This window comes from Pseudorca crassidens, chromosome 16, assembly GCF_039906515.1.
Source record: "Pseudorca crassidens isolate mPseCra1 chromosome 16, mPseCra1.hap1, whole genome shotgun sequence".
NCBI classification, from domain to species: Eukaryota; Metazoa; Chordata; class Mammalia; order Artiodactyla; family Delphinidae; genus Pseudorca; species Pseudorca crassidens.
This window is the reverse complement of record NC_090311.1, coordinates 70,110,095-70,131,718: the sequence shown is the minus strand read 5'-3', so window position 1 is coordinate 70,131,718 and position 21,624 is coordinate 70,110,095. Positions and strand designations below refer to the sequence as shown.

Sequence of the window (21,624 nt, the reverse complement as noted above, 5' to 3'; positions counted from 1 at the left end):
CTTCATACTTCCTTAAGAATTTTGAGTGCAGGAAACATGACTTACTAACGTTTAGATCCAAAGTACCATGTGACATAACTGCTGAATTATAATTTCTAAGATGATTAAATGAATGAATAAACAAAATTATACCCAACAGGTGAGTAATTCCTTAGTTATTTTTGAACACTGCATTATCTTTCACACTACCAAACCATTAACACCACTGTTCCTCAAAACATAAATAATCCACTTATTCTGCCCAAGGATATTTGTTTTGTAACTTCAATCCAATTTAAAATGTAGTATTGGGGCTTATTTTTTTTAATACACATTTTTGTCCAGTAAATAATCACTCTCAATTTTACTAGTTTTCACAATTCTTTAAAATTACAATTTATACAATGAAGAATAATGTACTAAATGGTTCTCAAGGAGCATAAAATAGTTAATTCAGCTATTAGAAACACTGGGAAAATCTAGCTACAGGAATTTCAGTAAGCTAAATTCCACAAATAAAATGAGTAAATGAATCACACCAGGGAGCATGCTAAAAATTACCAAAAATGTTCACTGTCTTCTTTCAGATCAAACAATACTTTATGATGATATTTCAAGTTACTTCATTTTTAAACCATGACTAATTACAATGCCAATGCTTCCAAAATCAACAATGATCTCAGTTTTAAAACATTCTTGTCAGGATAACGTTTTCTTACTAAAACATTACTCTCATTCTTTTTAGCCAACCCTAATATTGAGTTCCCAAAAGTTTAATCAGCTACATTTTTTTAAAAAAGCAAATAGGCCAATTGTTGTAACATTTGATGGAGCGGGGTTTCCAAAAATGTTATGAAAAAATAAATGACTACCTTAAACGGTAGTCTGAAAAAAATGCACTCTTTTGTTAGGAAGAACAGCTATATTTGGGCACATGCCATATAATTAGAGAAGATATAGTTTGCCCATTTTGGTTAAAAATTAAAAGCTATATTAGGAATCTTCTCATTGAACTAGATCACTATTAAAGAAATAAAAATTGATCCTCTTATGCATTCTGATTACTAATGCTATTCTCAAACTCCTATCAGGGTGCTGAAGTGGTCACTTAAGGAAGTATCAGGTAAGAGTAGTTCTGGGCTATGAGTTTAACCTAGTATACTTGGCATTCACACCAGAAGCTCAAAAGAATGCTGGTATTAGAAGAATATAATTTGGTGAAATGTTATAAAAGGCTTTACCCTATCTTTTGATCAGCTTTAATGGTATAAATAAGCAAATGGCATGCAAGTTTCATGGGAAATGTTGATAAGGAAAATTGGTGTTTGGATTCACGAAATAAACCAAATAGAATGACAAATCTGAAGAGGAGAATGAACACTTCAAGACAAATATGGCAGTCCCTATTACAAAGAGCTTAATAGCAATAATGTTACTCTCAAATACACCTCTAGGCTTTGAAGAGGAGTATAGGTTAAACACAAGTTCCAACATCACTTAGACTATCTTCTATGAAATGATAAACATTGGTTTTTCAATTTTAAAATATCTGTCTACATTTTATAATCCTATGAAGGTTTCTAAACTGAAGTGCTTCAGCATGAATTTGAAAAAAAATTTCAGAAAAAGCACTGGTCTCAGAACAGTAAAAATAGTAACAATAATAGTAACAGCTACATTTATTAAATGCTTACTACATACCAAGCTCATGAATTACCTTTTTGAGTCTCATAATAATCCAATGGCGTTCGATATTATTACATTTTTATTATTCCCATTTTACAGAGGGAAAAATAAAAACCCAGAGTAAATTAATCCGTCTTGGGTCACACAAATAATAAATGACAGGATAGAAAAATCAAGTATTCCCTGCCAAACAATGAAATTTTAAACTGTTTGAGAAGCCCAGTCATTGTTTTTACATGCTTGAAAGGTATATGAAACCCTAAAATGTCTCTAAGGAGCCTTCTAAAAATAGATGATTATGTCTAAGCATCCTTACCTTTCATGAGAAAACTGAGGCCCAGGAAATAATGTAACTTGTTCAGGACACTACTGGTCCTGTTTTTTTTTTTTTTTTAACATCTTTATTGGTATATAATTGCTTTACAATGGTGTGTTAGTTTCTGCTTTATAACAAAGTGAATCAGCTATACATATACATATATCCCCATATCACCTCCCTCTTGTGTCTCCCTCCCACCCTCCCTATCCCACCCCTCTAGGTGGTCACAAAGCACCGAGCTGATCTCCCTGTGCTATGTGGCTGCTTTCCACTAGCTATTTTACATTTGGTAGTGTATAAATGTCGATGCCACTCTCTCACTTCGTCCCAGCTTACCCTTCCCCCTCCCCGTGTCCTCAAGTCCATTCTCTACATCTGCATCTTTATTCCTGTTCTGCCCCTAGGTTCTTCAGAACCATTTTTTTTTTTTTTTTTAGATTCCATATATATGTGTTAGCATACGGTATTTGTTTTTCTCTTTCTGACTTACTTCACTCTGTATGACAGACTGTAGGTCCATCCACCTCACTACAAATAACTCAATTTCATTTCTTTTTATGGCTGAGCAATATTCCCTTGTATATATGTCCCACATCTTCTTCATCCATTCACCTGTCGATGGACACTTAGGTTGCTTCCACGTACTGGCTATTGTAAATAGAGCTGCAATGAACATTGTGGTACATGACTCCTTCTTAGGGTATATGCCCAATAGTGGGATTGCTGGGTCGTATGGTAGTTCTATTTTTAGTTTTTTAAGGAACCTCCATACTGTTCTCCATAGTGGCTGTTATCAATTTACATTCCCACCAACAGTGCAAGAGGGTTCCCTCTTCTCCACACCCTCTCCAGCATTTATTGTTTGCAGATATTTCGATGATCAGTGTGAAGTGATACCTCATTGTAGTTTTGACTTGTATTTCTCTAATGATTAGTGATGTTGAGCATCCTTTCATGTGTTTGTTGGCAGTCTGTATATCTTCTTTGGAGAAATGTCTATTTAGGTCTTCTGCCCATTTTTGGATTGGGTTGTTTGTTTTTTGATATTGAGCTGCATGAGCTGCTTGTAAATTCTGGAGATTAATCCTTTGTCAGTTGCTTCATTTGCAAATATTTTCTCCCATTCTGAGGGTTATCTTTTCATCTTGTTTATGTTTTCCTTTGCTGTGCAAAAGCTTTGAAGTTTCATTAGGTCCCATTTGTTTATTGTTGTTTTTGTTTCCATTTCTCTAGGAGGTGGGTCAAAAAGGATCTTGCTGTGATTTATGTCAGAGTGTTCTGCCTATGTTGGTCCTGTTTTTTTTTTTTTTAAATAAAGAATTTTGCTGCTTAAAAACGTTTTAAAACTACTAACTTGGTGATTATCTCTTTCAGTTCTAAAATCTATGCTTCAAACTAGAAATACAATTGTTCATTCAATCATCAAAAAGACAGAGTTCCATTACCTTATAGTTGAATTAAAGCATTTTCCAGCAAATACTTGATTATCACCTTAATCTACAAAAGTTTTAAGACGGCCTTAATTCTAAAGGAAGAAAATGAAAGGGTATCCCTCCCTCCTTTTTAATGACATTTATATTAGCAAAGATTTACATCTTCTATGCCTTCTTTTTTTCAGTGGATGGGACCCATTCAACAATCATGAAATCAATTTAATGATTCATAAACTGAATTAAAAGAAACTGAAAATAACTAGAATAAAAAAAGTCAAGTGACTATACTATAAATAGCAAGGGCTAAGTATTGCTTCACGAAATCTGTCTGCTTATGTTACTGTGCATGCAGTAATAATGTAAAATGTATTTCTTACTGTGGCTCTCAATCAAAATAAACTGAAAGCCACAATGCTAGGGTCCCAAGTCACTTTCACATGTAATATATCTGATATGAAAAGAGTTATTTAGTTACATTTTGATGATTGATATTTCCAGGATCTACACCTAAAATATTTTGCTTTTTGTAATTACAGTAAAATTACTTACATGCTGAAGAGCCAATCCTACCAAGACATGCAAAGAAATTCTAGGAATGCAGCCTGTACAACAGTTTTCCCAAGAAACATAAAAGATAAAAATACTTGTAAAGAAGCAAACACAATGTTTAAAGAAAGTATCTGAAAGAAACCAGGGCTTCTTAAGAGATGGTGATTCCAACTGTGGGCAGAAAAACAGAAGATGAACATGGAACATGTTCCCTGGCCAGAGAGCAAAGAAGCTAATCAGAGATTAGGTTGTGTCAAAAGGACGCAGAGTCAGCTTAAAGGTTCCCCACTGATCAAAGATGGGACAAATTGGCTTCAAAGAGAATAACTGTAATAGACTGAAACACAAATATATAAAAATACAAGAGTTCAAATAAAACAAAACATTGATCACCTCCATGGTAGAACATCAACTTATTATTCTAAAATGAAGGAACCGAGTATTTTTTTCCTCCTTCTCCTCTACCAATTTTTTTGCATTTATATCCAGAGAGTTAACAAAAGAAAGTTCTTCTTTGAGAGAATTCTAGGTTTAAAAATAAATGCAGAACTTCCCTGGTGGCGCAGTGGTTAAGAATCCGCCTGCCAATGCAGGAGACATGGGTTAGAGCCCTGGTCCGGGAAGATCCCACATGCCATGGAGCAACTAAGCCCATGCGCCACAACTACTGAGTCTGTGCTCTAGAGCCCACAAGCCACAACTACTGAAGCGCGTGCGCGCACCTAGAACCCGTGCTCTGCAACAAGAGAAGCCACCACAATGAGAAGCCTGTGCACCGCAACGAAGAGTAGCCCCTGCTCTCTGCAACTAGAGAAAGCCCGCATGCAGCAACAAAGACCCAGCGCAGCCAATAATAAATAAATAATTTTTTTAAAAAAGAGAGAAAAGAATCAAGATAAAATATAAATAAATAAAGGACAAATTTAGAAAGTCACCAAATTATAACCCCTAATGAAATAATGAATGACCTGCAATAGCTGCTAACACCATTAGATAAAAGATTGATAGGGAACTTTATAATGGATGGATCAGGCTGACAACACCTGAACCCACTGGTCAGGTTTAACGTGAGTAAAAGTGAGACAAGACCTCCAAATGGGATACAGTAGAAAGTACATTGTCCTAAAAGAGAACCTGAAACTAATCAGTCCTCTAGATCTGACTACAAGTTGTAGGAAACACAGGGGATAGAAAAAGATGTTTAAAAAGACCACAAAGATGGAATCAGATAAATTCAAAATATGGGAAATCTATAAGATCTGGCTTCTTCAATAAATAATGGCAAGGAAAAAAGTAGATGGGAAATTGTTAAAGATTAAAAGACTCACCTAAATGCAATGTTGTAGACCTTGTTTGCATCTTGACTTGCATAGATCAGAAGAGAACTTCCTCAGAATTGGGGCAATTTGAACACAGACTGGACATCAGATGATATTCAGAACTTATTTTTTATTTTGTTAGATGTGATAATGGTAATGTGGTTTTGTTATAAAGAAATAAAATATTTTTTAAAATCTTTAAGACTAATGCATGACATATGCAGAAATCCAATTAGTAGACTGATATGTAGCAAACAACTTAACATGTAGATAGTCCCTTTTCAAGAAAAATAATTCATCTTTCTGCTAGATACTGGAATTCAAAATCACTGAAAGCACACTGTCACCCAACTTTCTACTTTCTTTTTTTAATTAATTAATTAATTTATTTTTGGCTGCGTTGGGTCTTCGTTGCTGCACGCGGGCTTTCTCTAGTTGCGGCGAGCAGGGGCTACTCTTTGTTGCGGTGCGCGGGCTTCTCATTGCGGTGGCTTCTCTTGCTTCAGAGCACAGGTTCTAGGTGCGCGGGCTTCAGAAGTTTTGGCTTGTGGGCTCTAAAGCGCAGGCTCAGTAGTTATGGCACACGGGCTTAGTTGCTCCGCGGCATGTGGGATCTTCCCGGGACCAGAGCTCGAACCCGTGTCTCCTGCATTGGCAGGCAGATTCTTAACCACTGTGCCACCAGGGAAGCTCCAACTTTCTACTTTCAAAGGAAGGTATTAAGGATAACTCAGCTGGGTAAATGTCAGACAACCAAGTTATATTCCTGCCTCAGGATGTTTTTTCCCATTTAAAATGTAAAGATATTCTCCATATACAATACTTTAAAATGTCACAAATACATAATTATACTGTATCGCTGTAAATATTGTATTAGAAAACTTACTAAATAGCAGAACTGAAGGACGAGCACATTTCATGATCTTCTTGAAGCACTGAACTTATTTTCTTCCCTGTAGCTTTGCTTATAGATGTCTTCAGTTTCTTAGCTAATTTTTTTGGTGTGTTGGTTATAGAAGAGTCTTCTGTACAGCAACTATATACTTCCACCTTTATCTGAAAGTCTGGCCCTGCTTCATTACTAAAAACAAGGACAATCATAATGTTAGAAATTTAACTCAGTAGAAAATAAAATAACATCCTGTGATGTTTTCATAACATTTAAAAGCAGCATTTGGAACAGGTTTATGTTAACATATGTTAATGAGATAGAATATCTCAGTGTTTATTTAGTATCTAAATGACCTGAGAGAGTCACTACAACTTCGAGAGCTACCAGCTTCTAAAGTAGGGCAATCTTAACTCAATTTAACCAATATTTACAGGCAAATTATTTAAAGGAAAAGAATAAAATGCCCTGGTCATTTCGTTGCCAATGCTATTTCTCCTTTTCATTCCTATAATATAGCTGTTTTTAAGGTATTTACATTATATGTATGATTTCCTGAAATCACGATTCCTCCAAAGGAAAAAGATTTGAAAACAAAGAACACAAAGAAAATTAAAAGAAACAAAAGCTTTCTTCTGCTGAAACCTTTAGTTTTCACGCCTTTTTCATAAAGAGTCATACAGTCCACTCAACACCGCGCCCCTCCTCCCCGCTCCACCTTTGTACCTAATAACTCTGAAATAACATTTCACTATTTAGTTGTACAGGAGAAAACAAACAAAAAAATGAATATAAAGAGATATATTTCAAGGCATGAACTCCTTGAGGGGGAGTGATGTCTTGGTAATCTTTGTATTCTTAATCTAGCATAAAAGATATTCAGTATGTATTTATTAAACCAATATGCAGAAAATCTGCAATGCCAAGATTGGCTTTGCTCTTTCTCAGACACAGTGAACTATCTTTACTATAAACGATTGTGGTGATGTTAGTAACAGTAAAATATACTTCAAATCGCAAAGGAGGTCCATCAGCAGTAGATGTTGTCTGTAGAGGACAATCCATCAGCCTCAGAGATTTTAAAAACACAGCATAGACTTTTTAAGATTTAAATAGCCAAACTATAGTTTGAATAAATCCAAGGAATAACTTCCAAATATTTTCATAGTTTATTATTTGGCAACTCTGAAACATACAGTATTCCTGGTAATGACTAACAAATGTCAATATTTAGAGAAAAACCAGAGATTCATAAATATTGAATACTTATTAAAACAATCATAACAAAAAGCACATTTTAAAATAACATTTAGAACATCTGTGAGCAGTTATTTTTAGAACAATTTAAAATATTTACAGAATTAAAAAAAAATTATAAATCATGAGTTGTCTTCCCAAGTAACTTGCATTGTTCTTTCTGTGAAAAAAATTATGATTTTTGTCTTTGTGGTAAAAACAAACAATAGCAAAGTGATGTGAAGAAAAGAGTCCATTAACAGGATGATTTTGGCAGGAAAAGATGCACTAGTAATAGTTGATAATGGAAATAAGTATATTTAGGTAAATAATAAATATTTATTTTTAAGTCTCAGTTATGTAAACATTTGGCAATATTTGGGGCATCCTAAGTAAATTTCTTTAGTTCAACAGAGCTTATAAGATGGCCTGCACTACTGCTGATAACTCAGAAAAATGTATTATATTTTTCTGTGCTGTACAATTCCTTACGGGACACTGAACCAAAGCCACAAAACATGGTTTGCAATCATTTTTTTAATGCTACATGAGTGGCAAAACTAGTACTTTCAATCTCAACTGTATATAGCTCCATAGCTAAAGATGGAAAAAACATGTATATTGATTTTAATAGTTAAGTAGTTATTAATATTTGGATGCAAAGATACTGTCTTTGAAACCCTGTAAGAAATAAAAATCACATACTGATTTAGGCCAATAGAAAAAAAGGCCAGGAAAAACTTATGTTAGTTAAAAATGATTTCTATGGCTACCTGAGGAGTTCTTTCTGATTCTATATTATGACCACAATAAAATGAGCCTGTAAAAGAGCAGGGGCAATAAAAACAGCCCTGAGGATCACCCAACTTTTTATTGTTTTGGAGTGAAAACATGGAAGTGCACCATAAGAAAAAAAATATCTCAAAATTTTACCAAAGTACTTTGCCTATGGTACATATTTCAGAACTATCTCATAAAGTTGTTATACTATTTTGGTATTTCTGTAACCAAATCTCCTATATGAGATGTAAGAACCTCTTTTATGCCCAAATTCACTCTACATAAAATAATGTTATAATGAGATTCCATTGTATTCATAGTGTTACTACTAATATTACATGATTTCCACTTTATTTTACACTGGAAAAATCTCAAATGCAGAGATGGGCTTATTTTGAACAATGCAATGTTCAAAATCAATTTAAAGATTTTAATGCTTCAGAAATAATCCAATAAATTTGCCTTCCTTTGAAAAAGGTAGAATTTTAGATTCTTTTCATTCAATGAAGATTAAAAAATACTTACAATATGGTCACATTTTCAAAACATATATCTGTGATTGTTTTATCCACAATCACCATGTCAGTATCAAAAACTTCAGCTCCCATTTTGAATAAACAAAAAATGGCATAGCGCTGTGATCCTAGAGAAGAAAAACAACATAACACAATGATTCATGTGATGAATCATGCCTATATTATGTTAAAATCTGCTTGAAAATGAAAATAATTAGTCTAAATATTTGCTAATAGATTCTTATTTTCATACATTGTACACTGTAATCCTTTAACTTTTTATAGAGACTGTTTTGCCAATATATATTAATAGCTTGCCCAACTAAGGCACAACAATTAAAGTAGGGAGTATCAAAAAATAAAGTTAAAAATAGAGGCCTCTCAGCAGCCTAAAAGTACCCACCAAACTCACAAATTTTATTCCTAGAAAACTCTTTAAGCTTTAATTAATAGCAAATTTATTATTTTATGTACATACTATTACCCCTGTCATTTGGTTTCCAAGTATATTTTAAGAAAAATAAGTTTTCTATTATGAGAGGTTAGGAGCAAGCACATTAACAGCAAAACATTTTCCACCAAACTGAAAGGGAGGAAACCACAAAAACAATAAAAAGTAGACATGTGAACACAAAAACCATAGCTGCTGGGCCTTCTAATTTGATGATGTTTTTAAGAAGTATTAGGTGATTAAAGGACTGAAACCTCATTACTGAGAAAATGTACCTCTTCAGAAAAACTTAACTCTCTACTGCAATCAGGAAGATGTACTTAATACCTGCATGTATTCCTTTGTAAAGTAATTTATATTTCCTAATTGAATAACAAATGTACTAATCTGATTTTGGATTTTTCATATAAAACTAATTGTGCTCAATGTGATTCAGATTTTAAAGTATGAGGAACAAAGCTATCACAATAGACAAGAAAGATAAAGGATTATCATATCTTTTCTGCTTTGCCTCTAACAGCTAAAAATCATTTGAGGTTAATTTCCATGACCCACAATGCATGGATTTGTTAAGACTATATGAAGCCATAAAATGCTGAAGGGGAAAACAATCAGATCAAGCTAAAAATCTTTTCCTCTTACATCCTGTTAAATAATCTGAAGTAAGAAAACAAGGCAGAAAGATCTCCAAGATCTTGGTCAAATAATGTTGCCTTTACCATGACTCAAACATTTCCTTCCATTGCACAATTCCCTTCTCTATTACCTGTTACTCACCATCCTTGCACAGGTTCCTATCAACAAGATTCTGCTTATTCTGTCAAATGACATCCATTTATTTCACTGGAGAAGCAGTTTTTTCTCCTAATAATCTCAAATTTACTACATATTACAGAAGATATTTCAATTACAATTAAAATCATACATACGTTCTTTACTGCTGAAGTGATCAGAGTCTTTCCACATTAGTGGTATACGAATATCTATAGAGGAAGGGGAAAAGAAATGACAAGTAATAATTTTGGTAAATTTCATTTCTTAAGAGTGAAATAAACCTCTGAATTCCACAATGGATTCTGACCATTAAAGCCAATATTTATTTATTATTTAAATATTCAAACACAATAATGTTTTCTCTTAAAAACAGCTTAGACTAGGAATATAAAATCTGTTATATTTATTTTACTAAAAAAACCCACCAACTACTACGCAAGAAATTAATTGATTAAGAAAGGTCTGTAATAAGCTTATGCCATAAAATCTTCTTTTCATGATTTATGTTTTTGAAATAGGTGAAATTTGGGTAACCTAGTGTTCAATTTCTATTTTGGGTAAGCAGTAGCAGCAAATGTAGTTAAATATATTTCAAAATCATAGAATAGTAGAGGTAGAAATGACTTTAGAACTTTTGTCCACTATGCAAACTTTAAAGATGAAGAAAATTAAGTTGTCTAAGATTGACTTGTCTAAGATCATTGGTTTCTGGGAGAGACCCAGCTCTTAACAAACAAATCCAAGGTCTCTCCATTAAGAAGATTTAACTTGTCTACAAAAGAATTTGCAGATCTTTGTATATTCATGTTACAAACTGTAGCATTTTCCTTAAGAAAACTAAAAAGAGGAATGTATTACTTCTTTCAGGCCAAGAAAAGGGCGTACGTTCTAAAAGTGAGCTAAACATATTTCTCTCATTCACATGTTCTTCAAACTCCAAAGTGACTGTGTTAACAATCTTTATTCCGGAAATTAATCTAGAGCTTTGACACAGTCAAAATTTTGCCTTCCTAGTTTTCTCCATTCTTCCCTTTACTTTTAATACTAGGTTAACATTATGTAGTAACAATTTTCCTCTGACATTCTTATGCTATCTGCATAGTTTCAAAGTTAGAGAATTAAGGTATTACCAAATAGATTAAGATGTGTGATTACAGCATAACACAGCACAGTAGAAATCTCAATGATAAAGTGAAGTTAGTTTTAATTTTTAATTTTGTACTCAGTACAAAAACGATATCGAACCTTTCTGGAAATTTTCTGTTTAAGACATTTCCTTATTACACTTAGGAAGTTTATTTGCATATTTTTCATACCTATTAATTATGCCACTTTCAAATAATTATAAATCTTTCTGAACATAAGCTATTTGGCCACCTTTATGATGTGCTTCACTTTTAGATCCCATGATCTTTTGTCTACATTTTTATTTGTTTAGCATTCTAAGGTTCTTAGTGCCTATTTCCAATTTCCTTTCTAGAACATCTTTGTATTACTCCATCCCTATTCTGCCCAACCAGGTAGAAAGTTTGGCTAAACACTTTACATACATTTCATCCAACAATAATTTTTAAAATATATTTACTAATTTATGGTTGTGTTTTCATTGTCATTTGTCTCAAAGTATTTTTTAATTCCCTCTTCAATTTCATCACTGACCCACTGGGTTTTTAGTACCATGTTGTTTAGTCTCCATGTAATTGTTTTTTCTTGTTTCTCTTTGTGTGGTTTATTTTCAGTTTCATACTGTTGTACATGGAAAAGATGCTTGAAAAACTTTCTATCCTCTTAAATTTGCTGAGGCTTGTTTTGTGTCCTAGTATGTGGGTCTATCCTAAAGAGTGTTCCATGTGCACTTGCAAAGAATGTATATTCTGGATTTTTTTGGATATAATGTCCTGAAAATATCAATTAAGTTTAAATGACTGTAAAAACACAACCATTCAAAATCTGTGGCATGCAGCAAAGGCAGTCCTGAGATGGAAGTTCATAGCAACACAGGCCTTCCTCAAAAAACAAGAAAAATCTCAAATAAATAACCTAACCTACCACCTGAAAGAATTAGAAAAAAAAAGAACAAACTAAACCTAAAGTTCAGCAGAAGGAAGAAAACAATAAAGATCAAAGAGGAAATAAATAAAATAGAGATTTAAAAACTATAGGAAAAAAACAATAAAAACAAGAGCTGTTTTTTTGAAAGGGTAAACAAAATGGACAAACCTCTAGTCAGGCTCACCAAGAAGAGAGAGGACCCAAATAAACAAAATAAGAAATGAAAGAGGAGAAGAAAGAATGGATATTTCAGAAATACAAAAAACCATAAGAGAACACTATGAACAATTATATGCCAACAAACTGAACAACCTAGAAGAAATGGACAAGTTTCTAAAAACACAGAGCCCACCAAAATTGAATCAAGAATCAAGAAGAAATGGATAATTTGAACAGACCAATCACTAGAAGTGAAATAGAATCTCCAAAAAAACCAAAACCAAAAACTCCAGGGGCTTCCCTCGTGGTGCAGTGGTTGAGAATCCGCCTGCCAACGCAGGGGACATGGGTTCAAGCCCTGGTCTGGGAAGATCCAACATGCTGTGGAGCAACTAAGCCCATGCACCACAACTACTGAACCTGTGCTCTAGAGCCCACAAGCCACAACTACTGAGCCCACGTGCCACAACTACTGAAGCCCACACACCTAGAGCCCGTGTTCTGTGACAAGAGAAGCCACCACAATGAGAAGCCCGCGCACCGCAACGAAGACCCAACACAGCCAAAAATTTAACAAAAAAATAATTAATTAAACAAACAGACAAAAAACAAAAACTCCCTGCAAAACAAAGTCCAGGACTGGATGACTTCACTGTGGAATTCTACCAAACATACAAAGAACTCAGACCAATCCTTCTCAAACTATACCAAAACACTGAAGAGGAGGGAACACTCCCAAAGTCATTCTATGAAGCCACCATCACCCTGATACCAAAATCAGGCAAAAGCACTATCAAAAAAGAAAATTATAGGCCAATATCTTTGATGAATACAGATGCAGAAATTCTCAACAAAATATTAGCAAACCAAATCCAACAACACATAAAAAAGACCATACGCCACGATCAAGTTGGATTTATCCCAGGGTCACAAGGATGGTTCAACATATGCAAATCAATCAATGTGATACACCACATCAACAAAAGAAAGGACAAAAACCACATGATTATCTCGATAGATGCAAAAACAGCACTTGATAAAATTCAACATCCATTCATGATAAAAACTCTTACCAAAGTGAGTATAGAGGAAACATATCTCAACATAATAAAAGCTATTTATGGCAAACCTACAGCTGACATAATACTCAATGGTGAGAAGTTGAAAGCCTTCTCACTAAATTCTGGAACAAGACAAGGATGCCCAATCTAACCACTTTTTTTTTTTTTTTTGGTCGCACCTCATAGTTTGTGGGATCTTAGTTCCCCAACCAGGGACTGAACCCGGGCCCACAGCAGTGAAAGCACAAAGTCTTAACCACTGGACCACCAGGGAATTCCTTCACCACTTCTATTCAACATAGCATTGGAAGTCTAGCCACAGCAATCAGACAAGAAAAAAATAAATAAAATATATCCAAATTGGAAGGCAATAGGTTACATTGTCATTATATGCAGATGACATGATAGTACATAGAAAGAACCCTAAAGACTCCATACAAAAACTATTAGAACTGATAAACAAATTCAGCAAGGTAGCAGGATACAAGATTAACATACAGAAATCTGTTGCATTTATTTACGATAACAATGAAATACCAGAAAGGGAAAGTTAAAAAAAAAAAATCACTTTTAAAATCACATCAAAAAAATAAAATATTTAGGAATAAACCTGACCAAGGAGGTGACATATGCTGAGAACTATAAAAACACTGATAAGGGAAATTAAAGATGATTTAAAGAAATGGAAAGATATACCATGCTCTTGGATTGGAATAATTAATATTGTTAAAATAGCCATACTACCCAAAGCAATCTACAGAATTAATGCAATCCCTGTCACATTAACCCCTGTCACTTTATACCAAACTTGAATAATCGTAAAATTTATACAGAACAATAAAAGACCCAGAATTGTCAAAGCAATCCTGAGGAAAAAGAACAAAGCTAGAGGCATAATTCTCCCAGACTTCAGACAATACCTCAAAGCTACAGTAATCAAAACAGCATGGACTGGCACAAAAACAGACATATGGATCAACAGAACAGAAAAGAGAGCCCAGAAATAAACCCACACACCAATAGTCAATTAATTTTCAACAAAGGAGGCAAGAATATACAATGGAAAAAAGACAATCTCTTTGGCAAGTGATGTTGGGAAAGCTGGACAGCTACATGTAAATCAATGAAGTTAGAACACTCCCTCAACACCATACACAAAAACTCAAAATGGCTTAAAGACTTAAATATAAAACAGGATACCATAAAACTCCTAGAAGAGACCATAAGCAAAACATTCTCTGACATAAATCATACCAATGTTTTCTTAGGTCAGTCTCCCAAGGCAATAGAAATAAAAGCAAAAACAAACAAATGGGACCTAATCAAACTTAAAAGCTTTTGCACAGCAAAGGAAATCATAAACGAAGCGAAAAGACAATCTACGGACTGGGAGAAAGTATTGATATTTGTAAATGATGCGATCCATGAGGCCTTAATTTCCAAAACACATAAACAACTCATACAACTCAGTAATAAAAAAAACAAACAAGTCAATCAAAAAATGGGCAGAAATCCTAAATAGACATTTCTCCAAAGAAGACCTACAGATGGCCAACAGGCACATAAAGATGCTCAACATCACTATTTTTTAGAGAAATGCAAATCAAAACTACAAAAATTACCTGACCAGTGAGGTACCATCTCATGCTGGTCAGGATGGCCATCATGAAAAAGTCTACAAGTAACAAATGCTGGAGCGGGTATGGAAAAAAGGGAACCCTCCTACACTGTTCGTGGGAATGTAAATTGGTGCAGCCACTATGGAAAACAGTATGGAAGTTCCTCAAAAAACTAAAAATAGAGTTGCCATGTGATCCAGCAATCCCAGCCCGGGCATATATCCGGACAAAACTATAATTTGAAAAAATACATGCACACCAATGTTCATAGCAGCACTATTTACAACAGCCAAGACATGGAAGCAACTCAAATGTCCATTGAGAGATGAATGAATAAAAAAGATGTGGTACATAAATACAATGGAATACTACTCAGCCATAAAAAAGAATGAAATAATGCCATTTGCAGCAATATGAATGGACCTAGATATTAGCATACTGTGAGGCAAGTCAAAAAGAGAAAGACAAACACCATATGGTATCATTTATATTTTGGATCTAAAATACAACACGAACTTATTTACAAAACAGAAATAGACTCACAGACACAGAGAACAAATTTACAGTTACCAAAGGGGAAAGGGGGTGGGCGAGGGATAAATTAGGAGTTTGGGATTAGCAGATACAAACTACTATATATAAAATAAACAACAGGTCCTACTGTTTAGCACAGGGAACTATGTTCATATCTTGTAATAACCTATAATAGAGAAGAATATGAAACAGAATATATATATATACACACACATATATGTATAACGGAATCACTTTGCTGTATGCCAGAAAGTAACACAACATTGTAAACTGACTGTACTTCAATTAAATATACATATATTTACTAATTTAATAGTCAAGTGACAGGATTTAATTGTTTACGTTTTCTTTTCTTTTTAAAAATATTTATTTATTTATTTGGCTGCACCGGATCTTAGTTGCAGCACGCGGGATCTTCATTGCTGCATGTGGGATCTCTAGTTGTGGCATGTGGGATCTAGTTCCCTGACAAGGGATCGAAGGCAGGTATTGGGAACATGGAGTCTTAGCCACTGGACATTTGCATTTTCTTGACTAAGAAAAATGTTAATAAACTTACTGGTCAGTTCAGTGAATATGTTTGTATCCATGGCCCATTTTTCTTGTTCTTTTTAAAAATATATTTATGGTTTGTACTTTTAAAAATTAATTATTTAGGGACTTCCCTGGTGGCGCAGTGATTCAGAATCTGCCTGCCGAGGCAGGGGACACGGGTTCGAGCCCTGGTCTAGGAAGATCCCACATGCCGCAGAGCAACTAAGCCCAGGCGCCACAACTACTGAGCCTGTGCTCTAGAGCCTGCAAGCCACAACTACTGAGCCCATGCTCTAGAGCCTGTGAGCCACAACTACTGAGCCTGTGTGCCACAACTACTGAAGCCCGTGAGCCTAGAGCCCGTGCTCCACAACAAGAGAAGCCATCACAATGAAAAGCCCATGCACGGCAACAACAAATAACCCCCCCTCGCCGCAACTAAAGAAAGCCCACGTGGCAATGAAGACCCAATGCAGCCCAAATAAATGAATGAATGAATGAATCTTAAAAAATTATTTAATATTTGTAAGATTTTTGAGTATGTGAGGTAAACATATAAATATTCTTCTTATAAAAACAGTTCTAGCTCCATTTATATATTTAATAGGCCTTCTCTTCTTCACTGATTGAATGATGCCATCTTTATCATATATGCCGTTCTGAGTAAGTGTTCTTTCCTTGGCTATATGCTTTATAGATCTAATTGAATCGTTATCTATCCTGATACCAATACCATACCATCATAACCATTGAAACATTATAATATACTTTACCGTCTGTCAGAAATATGTCCTTCCAAAAACATTTTATTCTCTCTTGCTAATTTCTTTAAGTAAATCTTAGAAATAATGTGTCAAAATTCCCCCTCCAATGTTTTATTAGAATTCTAGTATCCAAAGTAACTTGGGAACTGTTAACTTTACAATATGCTATTTACATAGAGTAGCATAATACAGTTACCCTCATATTTTTATTAAGGTTATTCATGCGGTATTTAATGTTTTTGTTTTTTGCTGCTTTTATTGTAACTCGTTCTTGCTGGTGTTGAGAGCAGCTACAACTTTTTATGTATATATCTTGAATCTAGCCACTTTTACTGAATTCTTTATTAATTCAAACAATGTTTCAGTAAATTTCCTTATATTTTCTAGGTCTGCAATCTATTATCTTCAAATAGTACTCAATTTATCTATTTATTTTCAGTAGTTTCATCTTTCATTCTTACTATTTTAGCTAAAATTTCTAAAACTCTGTTGTAATATTAATATAATAGACATTGCTATTTTGTTCTTGATTTTAATGGGCTCACCTTTATTGTTTTATAATTATGACTTGGCTGGTGTCCTGTCAAAGGGCCTGCTTCTTGCTTGACCAGAATTGCTGACTCACTGCAGTTCACAACTGTTCTTTTTCACAGCTATTCTTTTTCTAGTAGGGTGGTATTAACTATTTACACTATCTTGGAAGGAACATGGACCCTTACTTACTTTGCTGTACAACCATGGCCTATTGGTCAGTCTTGCCCTTTCCCATGCCTAGCTATGTCAGATCCTCAAGAGGAGAAGGTGGACATTTCTTATCTATTTCCCAGGTGGTCACGTACTGTTCAGATGGCAAAAGATGTGTAACTCATTAGCTACATTTTAAAATTCAGTCTCGAAGAGGAGAAATTCCTTCCAGCTTCTTGCAAATGGTTGACTCAGTTTTAATTTACAGTACTCTTACCTTTGTCTTTTTTTTAATGTCTTAATTGACACTTTAATGGTAAAGTGAAAGAGCCATAATAGGATCGCTAACTTGATGCTATCAGGTCCTAGAAGTCTATCGTTTTCAAAAGTGAAAACCGAGGTACTTTGTGAACTGATTTGGCTTTAGTCATCGAATCAGTAGTTAGTGAATAGGCTGAGACAATTACCGTATGCAATTATTTGGTGTTGAGCAGAAACAATCGGGATAAACCTCAATTATTCTTTTTACTTTTATAAAGATCTGGCCAGTGAGTGGTGAAGCTAGAAATAGAAATTCCCGGTATCTCCTGGAAATCAATGTAATCTCAGAAACATTATGAAACTTTGTTGCAAATATTCATTTTGATCAAAACAAAAGTCACATTTTCATTCCCATGTCAAAAGAAAATGAATTTATAAAGGTGAATTAGTTTTTAATGTTCTTTGTTTTTATCTTTCACAAATATACAGACAAGATATAATTAAGCCTCCGCAAAGATGTAAACAAATTACATATGTATCCCATTTTCTGAGACTTTTGACTCCTTAATTTAATTTAAAATGATCTTTTAAAAAGAAGAAACACATGCAGAAATAAGTTTAATTTCTATACTTGAGTATTCATGGTCAAGAAAATAGTTTTTTCTCTACTTTAAATGTTTTTATTTAAACACTCTTCTAAATGGAGAGTTAATGCTAATTTCATGATTGCTGCAGTCAATAAACTATTATGAAATGACAGTAGAGGCTAACTTTATCATGGCATTCAGTCTTCAACAGCAATTTAACACCTCTCATTTGTGTACTGAGTGGCACTACACCAGAAGCAAGGAATGGAGGATTATGTTTAAGTATTTTTAGAAAACCCCCTTTAAAGATCTATAATATTTTGTTTTTTCACATTAAAATGTATTGAACATAGTGAACAACTAATATGTAAAAGTGCTATGCTTGGCATCAAAAGGATAAATAAGATATAAAACATGTTTTATTCCATTCATAATTGGAAAGATGAAAACATAAATAACTATAAAACAAGCAATGGATTTTTATATATAGCTCAGATATTTTTCTGAAGAATTTTTGCTGAGGGTAATTCCTCTGATTTAGGACAATTATTTCATATGTAAAATTCAGGTATATCCTTCCTGTAGGAGAATTTTTAACATGAAGACATTTTTAAAAACAGTTCCTTGGGAAAAAAAAAAAAAAAACAACCAAACAGTTCCTTGGATAAGAGGGCCTGAAATACAGCAGCAGCCTCCCTGAGGCTTTTAGCCAATGAAACAAAGTAGTTATTATTTAAGGACCGCTGGAGGTCTGTTGTTTCCAAAACGTACCAATGAGATAATATTTATAAAAGGTACATTATCTAACTAGTATACACATGAGTCAGCCATGTATTTATTCACTTCAATCTGTGGCAACTCCAAGCCATTGTCTTTAGCTTCCTTAACACTTTGGAGAAACTGAGACAACACAGCATAAGTGCCATCTAGTGGTAAAGTGTCTCCAAACTGCATTAAGAATTACAGAAGGGAAAAACATTTCTAGCAGGGAACAGGGAAGGCTTTATAGATGAGCAAATAGATCCTGAAGATAATATAGTTATTTCAAGAGCTAACTGGGTATTAGGAACATGGGGTGTGTTGACAGAACAGGAAGAGAAATGTCTCGCTAAAGCAGACAGCTTATGTATAGGAGTAGTGGAAGATATGACTAGAAAAATATTTGGGAATAGAAAACTCTAGGGGGAAGTCTAGTCTCTATCCTATGGGCAATGGAGTGTAGTCATCCATCCAATCAATATTCACTGAGTGATAACTACGTACAAGCACTGTGTTAGCTCCTGGGTATATAGTGATAAACAAAGCAAACAAGGTTCCAACCCTCATGGAAATTCTGGAGTAGACAAACGTTAAACACAGTATTGAAACTTCTGAGCAAAAACGGAATGGGGAGTCAAAAGACTTGAGTTTGCAGCCCAGCTCAACCAAAGTCATTTAACCTCTGAGTCTATAGAAAAAGGGAACTACCCTACCTATTACACAGTGTTGCAGTAAGGAGAAAACTTCATAATATATGTAATATACATGAAACAGTTTTCTCAAATTGTAAAATTCTACACAAATGTAGAGCATAATGATGAAAACAGTGTTTTAGAACAAATATTCTGATAGAGGTATGCAAAATAAAATGAAAAGAGAAAATGGACATAGGGAATTAAAAAGCCCCACTAACTCTAGGAAGTTACTTTATAGAATTTATTCAGCAATAGAAAAATGATCCAATATAGCATACCTGATATGGCAATCTTTCCCTTACATGCTGTTCGTGCTTTACTTTCAAAATTCACATCACTGTCAAAAGAAAAAAAACCCTAATGAAAAAAAGGATCTTCTCTAATAAGCAATTGTTTTAACGAACTTTCACAAATGCCTAAATATTAAAAATAAACACATCTTTGAATAATAATGACTTCCAGTTAACATAAACTATTTGACTTAAACTTTATGATGTTTAGTCAACAGTAGCTGGCTTTAAAAGAAATATATAGAGCCATTATCTTTGATTTTTTCATACAAGCTTTACATTCCCTGATGATTATATAATGAAAGGCTTTTGTGACCTCTTACATTTAAAAACAAGATGTGCAATATTTGTACAGGTCCTAGGAAGTATAATACCTTGCATCACCATTTCATAAATTATATTTCTAGCTTACCAGATTATAGTTGCCTGAAAAAGTTAATGAACTTCCCAACCATGAACATGCTGCCCAAGAGTATCTTATCCTTATAAAATCTAACAAATATTTAAAAGATTACTCTCTGCTACATATTCATGTGTGGTAATATCATATTTCATTTCCTTGAAGTTCTAAAAAGCTAAGCATACACTGAAACAATAAATGAACTAAGTTGGCAAAGGAAGGGAGTAGCCCTCTAGAGAGAATAAAATGTGGAGAGGAAAACATTATCATGACAATAGAAAAGGTCTCAAAGGAAATTCTTGGGATATAAGACACTTCCAGTTCTGACTGTAGACTATACTATTATCATAAAAATTTTTTTCAGGGACTTCCCTGGTGGTGCAGTGGTTAACACTCCATGCTCCCAATGCAGGGGGCCTGGGTTCGATCCCTGGTATGGGAACTGGATCCCACGTGCATGCCACAACTAAGAGTTTGCATGCCACAACTAAGGAGCCCACGTACCACAACTAAGAAGCTGGTGAGCCACAACAAAGGAGCCCATGAGCTGCAACTAAGGAGCCCACGAGCTGCAACTAAGACCCGACACAACCAAATAAATAAATACTTAAATATTAAAAAAAATTTTTTTTCAAAATAGTTATCTTCTATTAGACCAAATCAATCCCATCTCTGAATAGTTATCCAATATCCTATTTCCTAATAACCTGCATTTAGAGATTAGCATTCCATTTCTAGAGCAATGTATCCAGGAGTATTCTTCTTTGCACTTTTTTCTGGCCTCTATTTAATTTGGTTAGCCAATTAACTGCCAGTTAATTTAACTAGGTACTTCAAATACGTGGTAAGATAGAAACTTTTCATTTGAATACTGCTTTGATTCTAAAAGGGCTTTTGGAGAAAGCTTGGGTGGGAGTTTGAAGTGTATCTAACTAAGTTTCAGGAGAGTGACACACCTTAACACATTTCAGTAGCCTTGTTAAAAAGATTGCATATATATTCATTATCATGCATCCAAATTTGAAAACAAAATACATCATCCCATCATTTTTTACTCTCTTAGTGGATTAAGCACATAAGTATTACAGGTGAAATATATTCCAAAGGAGCAAAAAGAATTTACTGATGTATTGAAGTCGATAAGCTTATATGGGACATTTATACGGTATTTACAGAATCAAGCACTAGGTGTAACTAAAGTAATGTTGTGGACTTACAGCCATAAATTTTCAGGATCCTATCTAATTACCTTATGGTCACACTGGTATTTAAGTTAAAAGGAAATTCACTCAGTG

At 34.2% G+C, this 21,624-nt stretch overlaps 1 protein-coding gene across 5 annotated transcripts in view; it reads right to left on the bottom strand.

The window, feature by feature from the left end:
• RTKN2 (rhotekin 2) overlaps positions 1–21,624 on the bottom strand; it is an 81,033-nt gene that overhangs the window by 38,127 nt on the left and 21,282 nt on the right. For 4 of the 5 annotated variants that reach the window (XR_010935984.1, XM_067710843.1, XM_067710846.1 and 1 more), the window contains 4 exons: positions 19,918–19,976; positions 10,086–10,139; positions 8,716–8,833; positions 6,172–6,366 (listed from right to left, as the gene is read on the bottom strand). Coding sequence is in view for 4 of the 5 variants with exons in the window: in XM_067710843.1 (XP_067566944.1) it covers positions 6,172–6,366; positions 8,716–8,833; positions 10,086–10,139; positions 19,918–19,976 (426 nt within the window). In the remaining variant the exon portion in view is untranslated. Of the gene's footprint in view, positions 1–6,171; positions 6,367–8,715; positions 8,834–10,085; positions 10,140–19,917; positions 19,977–20,341; positions 20,411–21,624 lie in introns of those variants that run through there. The other variant, XM_067710844.1, reaches the window with a different exon arrangement.